This window comes from Populus trichocarpa, chromosome 14 (assembly GCF_000002775.5).
Source record: "Populus trichocarpa isolate Nisqually-1 chromosome 14, P.trichocarpa_v4.1, whole genome shotgun sequence".
NCBI lineage: Eukaryota > Viridiplantae > Streptophyta > Magnoliopsida > Malpighiales > Salicaceae > Populus > Populus trichocarpa.
This window is the reverse complement of record NC_037298.2, coordinates 7,215,068-7,227,674: the sequence shown is the minus strand read 5'-3', so window position 1 is coordinate 7,227,674 and position 12,607 is coordinate 7,215,068. Positions and strand designations below refer to the sequence as shown.

Here is a 12,607-nt window from a genome sequence, read left to right as displayed (position 1 = left end):
AATATTTCAAAAACACTGCATGTACAGCTGCAAACGGAAAGATATTGAAAGGAAATGCTCAGCAAGGACAGATACATTTTTCTGCAGTAGGTTAGCTGGCGGGGAAAATGCAAATTCCGATTAAAATACATCATCTTGATATTGTTACTGATGTAAAATGAATAATAGATCAACTCTGCATTTTCATAACGGGGATGGCCAGTGTATAGTGTAATATTTCAATTTAAGGCTGCGCCAATCACTGTAGTTCTTACAAGAACTATACATGCATGTAAAGACAACACTTACCGCCGAACTACTTTCAACTACCGAGACAAAACGATCATAGCTAAGAAGAATGATAGATTGAAAGGTTTATTTAATAACATAATGCAGAAGACTATAGTCAATATCCTATTGCGCAAGCAATTGATATGAACTTCATAATTGTTCAATGAAAACTCAAAGATATTGATGACACTATATATAGCCCATATATAGTTTTATTTAAATAAATAAATGAATGAAAAAAACAATTTCGCTGCAAATCATAATAACTAGCCAGGTGCTTTGGAAGGACACCGTGGGTGATTACTGGATTTACTCCCCTCTTGTAGGTTCGAATATAAGGAAATTGGACATAAGAAGAAAGTTTCTTATGGAAATTAACACGACTGGGAGAATATTATCATGATTATGCATTACTAAAAAAAAATGAAGATAAAGAGAACTAGATTTGTTCACATGAATCTAGATAAAGCATGCATTATAGATCAACTGTTAGCTCCTTCCTTCTGACTCGGTCAGCCATGAAAATTATCCATACACTAGCAGAAACAAACATATATGTGAAATAAGGCAAGCTATTTAATCTTTTTCTAGACTTAATTATCTGTAATTAGGTTCTCCCTTTGTTACATTAATTTATAATTTATGTAAAACTAATCATTTCAATCCAAAAATTTTTAAACTTAAAAATTATATAGTTTCACGCTACTTTATGCTATTAATTAATTTTAATTAAAAAAATAAAAATGATGAAATTCAAATACATAACCATTTAATTATTAATATTCTAATACCATGTTAAAAAACTATCTAACTTCAAAATGTAATTTATATTATTCTATAAAAATAATTATAACAATAATAATAATAAGTTATTCAACTAACTAATTACATGAGCAATTCTCAATGGTATTTTGCGATGGAAAGCAAGTGGACTCTCGAATATATATGCAACAGCGTTGATCTTAAAAAGAAAAAAAGAAAAAACAAGAATTATAAAACTATATAGATTCATAGAGCAATATTGCATTGCATACATAATAATCATTATTATATATTATGGCTAATTGGCTTCATAACTATTTAACTCTAATGCAATCAATGTCTTCTCTTTTCTTGTTTTATTTGTTTATTGAGAAAACAGCATGCTTCCATAAAACAATCCATGGTCAATGGACGCAGACGACACATGCTTCCTCGCTCACTCTGAAATCTTGATAAATGCATTTCCACCACATGCCGTTTTATTATCTTAATTATCACTGCTCCAGCTACTTTGAAGTCACAACTGATCAAGAGTCCAAAATAACGGATGAGTTTTGAGGCTCCAAACAATATTTTTGGCACAACCATCTACTTCACCAGACGGGTCATACTTACCAATTAACTAATAAAACATGTATAGGAAACACACGTACATATTCCAACCAAAACATGTTGTATGTCTGATCCAATATTCAGCATGTGCATCAATTGATCTAATTTTTTCAATTTGTACTTAATACTATCACCCCCCCCCCCTGATTATGGTCATTAAGTTCCCTAATTAAGAGTGATTTTTTTTGCAACTGGTAATTTCTTATTGATGATGAATCTAAAGACGTTTTGGTTTCTAATTTTATTCAGCAGGTATTTCTAGCGACCATATGGTGTTAAAAAAAATGCAGAGTTTCTAACAGAAAAGCTATTCAACAAACTTCCATAAATGAAGAGTCCAAAGATTTTATAATAATGTTTTTGTGGATTTATGGTCTTCATGTGGTCTTTTTTTAAGCTTAATGCCAAGTTAATGCTCTTTTCTGCAATTTAGAAACATAATATTCAAGCAGCTTCCGCGCGATGATATTCTCTCTAAGTTAAAAACATGAATTTTTAGGTCTTGAAGTATGAATTAAAACCAAAAAAAAAAAGCACTGGGAGAAGATTTGTTGGCAGTACACATACCATGAAAGTAACTTTCAGGAACTATCCGAGAAGGCAGTAATTCCAACTTCAAAATAACAGCATTGAATACAACAGAACCGAAGGTCACTTAAAAATGTTTATGGGCTGTGAAAGATGCTGATCATGTAAAGAAAGGTGCATCTTGAATCCCACATTCATCATCTGCACACACACACACACACAAAAAAAAAAGAACAATATGCTTCATTTCCAAATCAAAAAACTAAACAAAGCGGTAAATAATTAATTCAAGAAGGCTATAATCGTTAAATAGTAATTAGTAGATAGATTGTACTTGGAAAAATTAAAAAGAAAAATACAGTTTTAAGGAGAACCTGCAGCTATAAGTACTCTTCATTAGTTTCTCATCTTCATGATTGAAAATTTGTGTGTGTGTGTGCAAACAATCACTACATTAAAGAACGACCTGACAAAGAATTAATGCTTGTAGGCTTTGCAATAACGAAAACATAAAGTCACCAAAGAGCCCATTAAATGTCCAACTGGTTAAGTTAGGAAGGGTAACCAATGTAAACAATGTTAGAGCTAGATTCTAAACTTAGAACCATAAGATATACAATTTAACCATCATATAAAAACTGAATCACACAGGATATAGTGCTTTCTTTGACCTCAGATTTCCATACATAAAATGGGCTTCAAAAGACATTAAACAAAGCACTTAATCGCTTAAAAAGATTCAGTGGTGTCATGACTCCTTACGTGATAAATCTCTTTCAGCAGAAAAGCAGTTTTTGATTGTGTTTGCTGCAATCCAGACAAGAAGATGGCTGTAAAAGAACGAAAACATATATCTATTACCGAGAAAGATATGTAACAATGCGATACTAGTTTTTAAGATGTAGAAAAATTGATTAAAAAGAAATAAAGTTAAAAGAGTAAGAATACAGAAGCTACCTTTTACAGCTGCTGAAAACTTTCTGCCCAAAACCTGCAATCCAACTTAACTAAGCAGCAGCAGGAATTTAACCCAATATGGTTATAAAAAAAAAAAAAAAGGATAAAAACAGAGAGAGAGAGAGAGAGCTGTAGGAAGAACTTTCGACTATATATATATATATCCACTCTCAAGCTAGCAATGTGCCATAAAATGCGTCATCAAGAGAGAGAGAGAGAGAGAGAGAGAGAGAGCGAGTAAGCTTGAAATAATTGATAGCTAAAGAGGGAACAATATTAACCCAAACAAACTGGACAGACACCATTGCATGTAGACAATTAATATATTATATAGCAATAAGTTAAGTCACTACTAAAGGAAAAACAATGATGGAAATATTCCTGATATTTATCTGTATATATGTATTATACACAGTTGAAGGATTTGTCGAACTCCACATTTCTTGCACCTCTCTTCCATCTCTTGCTCTTCACAATATACCCAAAACCGCGTCTATTAATCTACCGACAATATTTAAACAATCGACAAAAAGAAACTCAAAGAAGGCTAAAACTTATAAATTGCTAGAAACGAAAGAAATGGGATCTTCATCACTTGATGTGCAGGTGTGATCAAAGATCCAAATCAAAAGATAAGGAAGCCTTTCCTTTCTTTGAAAACTCAGCTTGCATTGGAGCACCAGTGGGTTCCCTTACTTGGAAAGGAGGAGGGAGAGAAGAGGAAGCCAAACGAGGTGAGAGTGAATCCAATGTGCCATGTCTGATCATTGTAACCGAAGATGACGGGTCATTTTGTGTAGGACACTCCATGTTTACACCAAACAGCCTGAGCCGCTTCCCCACAGTCTTACCATGAACAACTGGCACTGAGTCTATCACCACTGGCACATGACTTCCTCCTTGTTCATGCACTGCCCCAATTGGAAGTGTACTCGCCGGCGGCCTTAAGTAATACTGCGCTGCATTGCCATAACTAATGTTGGACGGTTGATGATAATGATACTGATGATTATGGTGTTGATGTTGTTGATAAGGATGAATGCTGTAATTCAAATGTTGCAATTGAGGTTGCTGCATGGGTAAATTAGATTGGGGCATGGAGTACAGCCTGCCCCACCGCAAGGATTGTGGATAGTGTAGCTGATTTTGGAGCTCTAAATGTGAGAATGATGTTGGATCTGGTGCATTAGGCCTGCGTCGCCAGTCTATGAAAAGACGGTGCTTGCCTGTCTCACCAACACCGCGTTGGAACGACACAATATCACCTGCATAAAGCCTTTTCTCTTTGACAAACCTGCTCCAGCCTTTGGTCATTACATAGCTTTGACTACTATTCCAATACGAGTATCTGAACCGCCATGGCTTGCCGTTCCGGTCTTCAAAGTTCAAGAGGAGGCCTTTTTCATTCGATGAAGAATCAAGAGGGAAGTACCTCTCTGCGTGTTGCTTTGGTATAACAAGACGATTTAGTTTGCCTACATCACTTGGGGTCACTACTTTGTCAAACATGTGCTCTCTCTCAATAGACTCACTAGCACCGCCACCAGCATCAGTACTAGAGCTCTCACTTTCGTTGTTATTTCCCAAAGATAATTCCATGAACTCTAGCTTCTTGACAAAATTGAGAGATGGTTCTTGGGTTTCGCTATCTTGCCGTGGCTGATCAAATAAACGAGGCCACAGATTCTGGTGCTCAGGAAGAAAATTTTTGTATTTGCTAGAAGATGATGATGTACAAGGAGAAGCAAAGGGAAGCTTACTTGACATGGCTTCCTCTTCTTCTTGTTCTTCTTTATCAAAATACCCTCTTTCTCCTCCAACAAAGTTCATGATGATCCACTAAAGAAATTCTTGAGCTTCTTATGATCGCACTAGATCTTGAATAACAGAAATCAAACAACCACAATAAAAATAATGATTGAAAAGAAAGAAAGTTATGGAAAAAAAAAGGTGGGGTTAGGACTTTATAGCGAAATGAACAAAACAAGGCCTCGCCTCACCTGGAAAAGAAGATTTGGTCTCTTGTTCAGAAGATTTTCTCTTTCAAAACTGTGAGGCCACAAACAAGAGAAGCTAAAGGGGAGCAATCTAGCTCAGTACAAACTAACCAAAGAGTCGGTGCCTTCTTCTTTGACCAAAAAGGAGCTCTCAAAACCCTAAACAAGACAAGCCAGTTGGTAATTCGGTATTAGAATGAAAGAAAGCCAGTTGTTCATCATGTGGTTGACCTAGCTACCACAGAGGGAAAGAGAGAGAGAGGTTTTTTTTTGCTTCCCAGTTATAGTTTCCAAGAAGCTTCTCTCTCTACAAGTGATGCAGCAGAAGTATTTTCTTGCTTTTTTCTGCTCTTATTAAAGAAAGACCCATGAGGATTGAGAATTGAAAGAGAAGAGTAATGCGTAGGGGCCCATGAATGATCTGGTTCGGCTCATGTGAGCTTGTCTTTTTCATCATTTTTGTGTTTTCTCTGTATATCTTCTGCACCATGACCCAATACCGAGAGAATTGGCCGGTTGGTTTTATTCAGAGGCGAGTAAATCAATCAAATTATCTAGAATATTTGTAAAAATTCATCCATAATTAAACCTAATGGTTTTTTGAATTTTTTAGATATTTTTGCTAGAAAATTTAAAAAGAATTCGGTTTTGGTTTTAGATTTTTTTCTTAAAAAAAAATGAAACCAAACCAAAAAAATTCATTATAAACTAAAAGCTAATAATTGACTAAATGGGATTTATTTGATTTTTGAAGTTGTAAAATCAAACTATATCCACCGGTTCAGTTTTCTTCTATTCGGTTTAGTTTCATTTAATTTTTTTTAAAAAAAATCAACTCGGTTGAATTTTTTAGTTCAAACAGCTATCACGATAGGAATTGCTTCTTTATTTTTTTTCTCCCTAGAAAGTCACTATGGTTATTTTTGGGGTGGGTGTTCTATTTTTCTAGAGAAGGGCATGTTCAAGTTAGGTTTTAAGTTTTGACTTTGGTGCCATTGATTAATGTGTGCTGGTCCAGGGGGTGAGAGAGAAAGAAAAAGGTTGCGAGGGGAAACAGACAGACCTGGCGCCCTCTTATTCTCATCCTCATCCTAACGAGATAGATATCATAGATTCCTCTATTTTATCTCATACATGATTATACAAAAAACCAAACTCTCATTTAGGGTTATATTTAATTTCTACTTTTGAAAATTAGCTAGAAGACCTATATACTAATTGGAATTACCCATTAATTAATATTGATGACCCCCTCTAAATTATCATTAATTGTATATCAGAACTCCAAATTGTATTAATTAGGCATTTGAGAATGAATATAAACACAATCTACATACCATACATCACGATATGAAACAAATCTCTCATTGAGCTAGGGCTCAAGTTATATTAGTTAATTTTCTCAGAACCCAAATATTGACATTACTGTTTCATCGATCTTCCTTAGAAAGGTTTTCAAGTTCAAACTTCTCCTATACAACGAGAAAACATGAAACAAGTTTTGGGATTAACAATCTTCATTCATGGAGATTATTTATTTGACCTAATTACTCAAAAAAAAAAAAAACTGAAAAACATATTATTAAGTGTGTGTGTGTGTGTGTGTGTGTATTCAAGTCCTGGAATTTTTATTCTTAGACATGTGCAAGAGAGGGGTAAGAAAGAATCTGTCAAGGAGCACAGGGTAAGAAAGGGGCAGGCCTAAGCTAATAGTAAAACATGCTAAAAGATTAATAAAAGAGAGAAGGGCTAAGAGCTTAAGATCAGAAAGAAGAAGAAGGAGAAGATATCAAAGCACATATATTTCGCAACATTTCAAATGTAGGAATCACTCAACATGCAAAGGGCATAGAAGAAAACGTCTACTAGTACAAGGAGTTGCTTGGAGTTTGATCAGTCTTCATGGTTGGCTCGATTTAACTTTCAATGCTATAGGTAGTTATACGAGGGAGAAGAGAGGAACTACTGGTTTGGCAATGGAAGAACTCTGAAATGGACGGAACCTGTGGTTGAACATGTCACACGTTTCATCGTTAGTCTATTATTACGTACAAATTTATCCCAAATTTGATGTTCTAGTACAAAATATCTACGTAATAACAGCCAGCTCATGTTTTATTTTTGTATTGATATACAATTGTATCGACAGAAGCAAGTTCTATCAGCATGTGTATTATGATAACATATCCTAGATCGATTTTAGATGGACTGGCAAGAGGGCTGTCTCTAATTCATCAATCATTTCACTCTTGAAAAGCTCATCGTCTCTCTCAATCTAATTTTTTGTGTCATTACGCATGGATCGTTGGTGAATTCACAAGGTCCAGTTTTTGTGTTTTACGCATGGATCGTTGGTGAATTTTCCTGTTGATCTGATCATGGTTAATCCAACTACATCATCTAAAGTTGCTTTGTAAGGTACATGATCACTAATCAAGTGATGTGCCTATATATGTGGTCCTGTTCGATCTTCCACTTTATGGGTTTTGACGGAGCCTCCTGCAGCAGGCACCATATGTTTTTTTTTTTTTAAATTTATTTATATATTATAGATGCCGGTCAGAAATGCTAACGACCTGATATTGCTTTGATAGTTACTACACCAAGTTGTAGAGATAAAAGAAAGAAAAAAAGAAGACTGGTTAATACATAGAAGGACTGCATCAATTTTATTTTGAATTTTATATCTAAAAGATATGAATGGGTAAAGATATATTAATTAGTACTTCTCAAAATCATTTCAAGTATTTTTATCTTCCTTTTCAAGGTGATGGAAGGTTTGTAGTTTAATCATTATTCTCAAGAATCTCAGATAGTTTAAATTTCTTTGATGTGTTTACTTAGTTAAGGGTTTTCCATTTTTTGAAATATAAAATAAATCACGTGTTTTTAATTGAAAGTAAATCTTCCTAACTTAAAAACACGTGTTTTTAAATTTCTAAAAAACTAGAACTTACTGAAATTTATTTTTCAGATTCTTCACTTTAAAATGTAAGGATCATGTTTTGTTTGTACCTTGTATAATGTTAGTATACTTTATATTATTCCTTATTTATTTTATTCAAGAATTGATGGCTATCGTCATTTTTGTTCTATTTTTTGCACGTAGGAGATGATAAAAGAATCAAAAATCGTATAAAATCTAATCTCCCATAAGAAAACATCTATCCACATCTTATATTTAAGCCAGTGATATTGAAGATACTTGAAATTAAATTTTATCCACATATTTTTAAAGTATAAAGATGTACATGGAAGCATTTTGAATGCTTAATGATGATGTCCCAAAAAAATCCAAAAAGTTTAAGAGTAAGATTTATGTGTTGAATAATCGGTTAATCTCTTGGTCCTAGCAATCTGATCCATTCTTTCTAACTAGGTGGTCGGTGCCTAGTAAGCCAAGATGCATGGCCGGTGACCAATACATGCAAAATATCTCTTTTGATAGAATTATGAACTCTCAAAATATTTAAGTAAGTATCTTTTTAGAAAGAGATTGAAATGCTATTGTAGAGAGAGGGAGAGAGAGAGAGAGAGAGAGAGAGAGAGATGCTTAGAAAATATGAATGCAATAAAGAATAGAGATTTGTGAACCTGGAGTTTAAAGGATTCATGAGGTATTTATAGCCCATAAGTCTTGTCTTTTTATAAAGAGAAGGAACTAGAAAGTAGTTTTTTTTATAATATCAATGAGAGATAAATATCTCTTATACATTATTAATATTGATGGAAAAGTAGTAGGTTTAGAATATTTTTATACATCTAAGGGTGTTGAGAGATGAATATCTTTAACTTAACATTTTATGTTAAGAGTCACAAGAATAAACAAACAAAATCTCGTGGTTGAATATAGGGCCTGAAAAGATCATTAGTTTTATATCCATTTGATCAGTTTGGCATGATGTCGAGTCCATAGATGTTGGGTTTAGTAACTCGTTAGATCAATATGTAATTGGGCTCAGTACATAGTTAAGTTCAAAGATGTTGGGTTTTGACAGCTTGTCAGAACCACATGTACTTAGGCTCGGTGCATAACGAAGCTCAAGAATGTTAGGTTGAGAAACTCTCAGGCTCACGTGTACTTGGGCTCAACGCATAACTAAGTCCAAAAATATTGGGTCTAGTAGCTTGTCAAACTCATATATGCTTGAGGCTCGGCACGTAGCTGAGTCCAAGGATATTAGATCTAACATCTCGTTAGACCCACAAATTAGATCCACATATACATGTGCTGAGCTAAAAAATAATGGGTTTAACAGCTCACCAAACTCGCTTGTACTTGAACTCAACATGAAGTTGAGCCCTAAGACGTTGGGTTATCACCCAACTTTTGCCCTTTTTAAACATGAATTCAGACAAAAATAATATATATAAAACACATTGATCAATCACTTAATAATCAAGAAATTAAATCAACTATGTATACTTATATTAAAAAATTAGATGAGTTTTGTATGATTAAAGAATGTCAAATATCTTTTATGAACATGTTTTCATGTTCTAATATTTTTTTTATAATAATAATAATAAATAAATAAACATGTTTTCATGCTCTAGTATTTTTTCTATGAACTTATTTTTCGAGAAATTAAATCTTCAATACCAAATGTACAAGGTTATGTATATGTTAGCCCATAACACTAAGAAACTCGATTTCTTATGGTTTCCTATTTATATAAATAGTGATGTATCGTAACATATATTTTTAATTTTTTTGGAACAAATCCAACTCTCAACTTAGTCAGTTAGGTGCATGACAAACAAGACATCACGAGTGTGAAAGCTAGGAGGTGTGCTTATTTTTCAAGTTATGATAGATGACATGTTGTTTATCATATTTTTTCAAAATAAGGGGTGGACAACGCACCCGCATTTGGGCTAGATAATGTTGGGTATATCCCTTTGATTGCTTTTCCTTCTTCTTTTTTCTTTGGATTTTGTTTTTTTACACTTCATAAAACATTTACTAAATTCACTTACTCTTATTTTTTATATAATTCGTAAATACTATTATAAGTTTTTGTTTTTATTTTAATATTTTTTGCTCAATTATTATGCATTTGATTTGGAAATAATAATACTAATGATAAATTATTTATGAAAATGTGATTGAAAGTAGTGGTTTATTATTAAAATATTTAGATAGATTTGAAACGTGATTTTATCATATTTATATATTTTTTAGCTTTCAATCACATAAAATATGGACATACTATTTTTATTTTTTTAACTTACTTTACCAATCATAATTTAAAAAGAACAGAAAAAAAAAGGCTTGTGGTTAAAACTATTGTGCTAACAAAGATAAACAAGAAATATATTGATACAAAAAAAATTATCTTTATAAAAATAAAAATTGAAAATGACTTAATTTGTAGATTTAATAATAATAACAAAAAAATTCTTGAGAACTAAATTTTTTTTAAGTCCCCCGTAGCATAGAAAAAGCATACAAACTAGTATTATCCAGAAAATATATGAGTATAGGTAATAACAGAAACAGAAAACTAATAGGCTCCGACCCCTATAAGGAAAAAGGAATTTCTAGCTCCCTGACAATATTTATAGTTTTAGCTCAAAACATAAAACAAACTAAAATTTAATCTCTCTATAATAATTTTTTAAATTTAGATCCTTAATTTTATTTTTTGATTTTATTCCCTGTGAAATGAAATATTACAGTAGTTTCTCTATACCTTTTAGATTGTATAATGCTTGATGCAAGGGCCTATGATATTGACTCACTTCCTTCAATTAATTAGTGTACCAACATCACAGTTGGAATTAAATAACAACTTATGAATTAGTGCTCCGAATATCCACTTTAAAAATGTCGTTTAGTCCTCTTGCATTAGTAATTGGGGGAAAAGCATAGATAAACTCAATTTTAAGAAATAAATGGAAAATGAGTTCTATCGTGTTTTTCTAAGATTGATAAAATTCAATTTTCAAAATTTTCTTTTAAAGAATTTTATATTTTGAATCCTCAATACATTTAAAACTTGCCATTTACCCTTTTTTTTCTTTGGAGAATTAAAACCCTACAACAAATTATGTGATTTCTTCGTTAAGAAAATATTTTTAGGCTTTTTATACAGAAATAAATTTTAAAAACATCTATGCACTCATTTTCTAGGAAGCGATATTCACACTCTCGAAAAGACCCGGTTATGTTTTAATTGAAGAAAATACTCTTAAAGGCAGTTCTTTCCTCTCTCTCTCTTTTTTCCCTGAAACATTTATATAAAACATTTATATTTCCTCCAAAATCCATAGAGAAATCGAGCTCAAAATATTATTACCCTGAGCCACACATCTCATCCACGTATATATATACCTCGAAAATTATTCCCCTCTTTTAGCCATTTTCGCTCACTTCCATGCTAGTAATATAGAATTCACTCCCTTCATTCCGCGGCTAATTAAATTATAACTCATCATTGCAACTAATCAACAAGAACTACAAATCCATGGGCAAATATCAAACACTACGACTGTGAAGTTCTCTGGAATGTGGAGATGCGACCACTTATATATATTTCATTTTTTTTTTCTTTTATTGAACTCGAAGCTTATTTAAGGAAAAAAAGGGACACTGATACAGTTTAGCTACTCCTTAATTCTACTAGATTATTGATATATGATGTGTTGCAGATCAGATCAATATTTTTAAGATAAAAATATATTTAAGCATTGATTACTTTTATATTCTATAATAATAAAGAATTAATTATAAACTCAAAATATGATATATATATATATATATATATATATATATATATATATATATATATTGGACTAAATCTTTTTAAAATATTAATATGAAAATATATTGGATGATATTTTTTAAAAAATATTAAAACAATGACGTATTGAATCAACTTAATTAGTCTAACCTGTCAAATCTTTGATGTTGATCATGAGACCAATATAACACTATAAAAAAAATCAAAATAAATTATGAGTGTCAATTTCTAATCAACTTAATGTTGAAGGATGAAATTTAAAATATATATTAAATTAAAAAAAAGGACAAAAAAACTACCCGGCTAGGTCAACCTGTAAACCAGCAACTCAAGTCATGAGATCGGGATAACTTCATGAAAAGTAAATAAAAAAAATATAAAGCCCAATTTCCAGCCAACCTAAAGTTGAAAGATGAAAAAAAAAGGAAAAAAAACCAACCCAAATCAACCTAGGCTAAACTATTAAACCCACGACCTGAATCATGAAATCAAGATAACTTCATAAAAAATTAAAAAAAAATTACAAAGCTTCATTTCTATCATATCCAATGTTGAAAATAGAAATCGAGAAAACAACTAAATTCATGAGACCAAAGTAACTTTATAAAAATAAATTGAAAAAATCATGAGGTTCAATTCCCAAACAACCTAATATTGAAGAATAATTTTTTTTAAAAAAAAAGTAAATGAATAAAAGAAGATTGAGTTGTTAGAGAGTGAAATTGAAAAAAAAAA

At 32.0% G+C, this 12,607-nt stretch overlaps 1 protein-coding gene and 1 long non-coding RNA gene across 4 annotated transcripts; both read right to left on the bottom strand.

Moving 5' to 3' along the window:
• Window positions 1–206: 206 nt before the first annotated feature.
• Window positions 207–3,123, bottom strand: LOC112324049 (uncharacterized). Its single transcript, XR_002977632.2, has 2 exons — window positions 2,935–3,123; window positions 207–2,373 (listed from the first exon to the last, which is right to left on the bottom strand). It is a non-coding gene; the product is annotated as an uncharacterized LOC112324049 (long non-coding RNA).
• A 315-nt stretch (window positions 3,124–3,438) lies between these two features.
• LOC18105255 (B3 domain-containing transcription factor NGA1) lies at window positions 3,439–5,606 on the bottom strand. 3 transcript variants are annotated; one of them, XM_006375333.3, is made up of 3 exons: window positions 5,130–5,602; window positions 4,890–5,006; window positions 3,439–4,788 (listed from the first exon to the last, which is right to left on the bottom strand). In XM_006375333.3, exon 3 carries the CDS (start codon window positions 4,726–4,728, stop codon window positions 3,742–3,744), a length of 987 nt encoding a protein of 328 aa, XP_006375395.1. In that variant the 5' UTR covers window positions 4,729–4,788; window positions 4,890–5,006; window positions 5,130–5,602; the 3' UTR covers window positions 3,439–3,741. The 3 variants fall into 3 exon arrangements, with proteins under 3 accessions (XP_006375395.1, XP_024440381.1, XP_006375397.1); XM_024584613.2 differs by having other exon boundaries at window positions 3,439–5,006; window positions 5,125–5,606; XM_006375335.3 differs by having other exon boundaries at window positions 3,439–5,006; window positions 5,130–5,604.
• Between the last annotated feature and the right edge of the window lie 7,001 nt (window positions 5,607–12,607).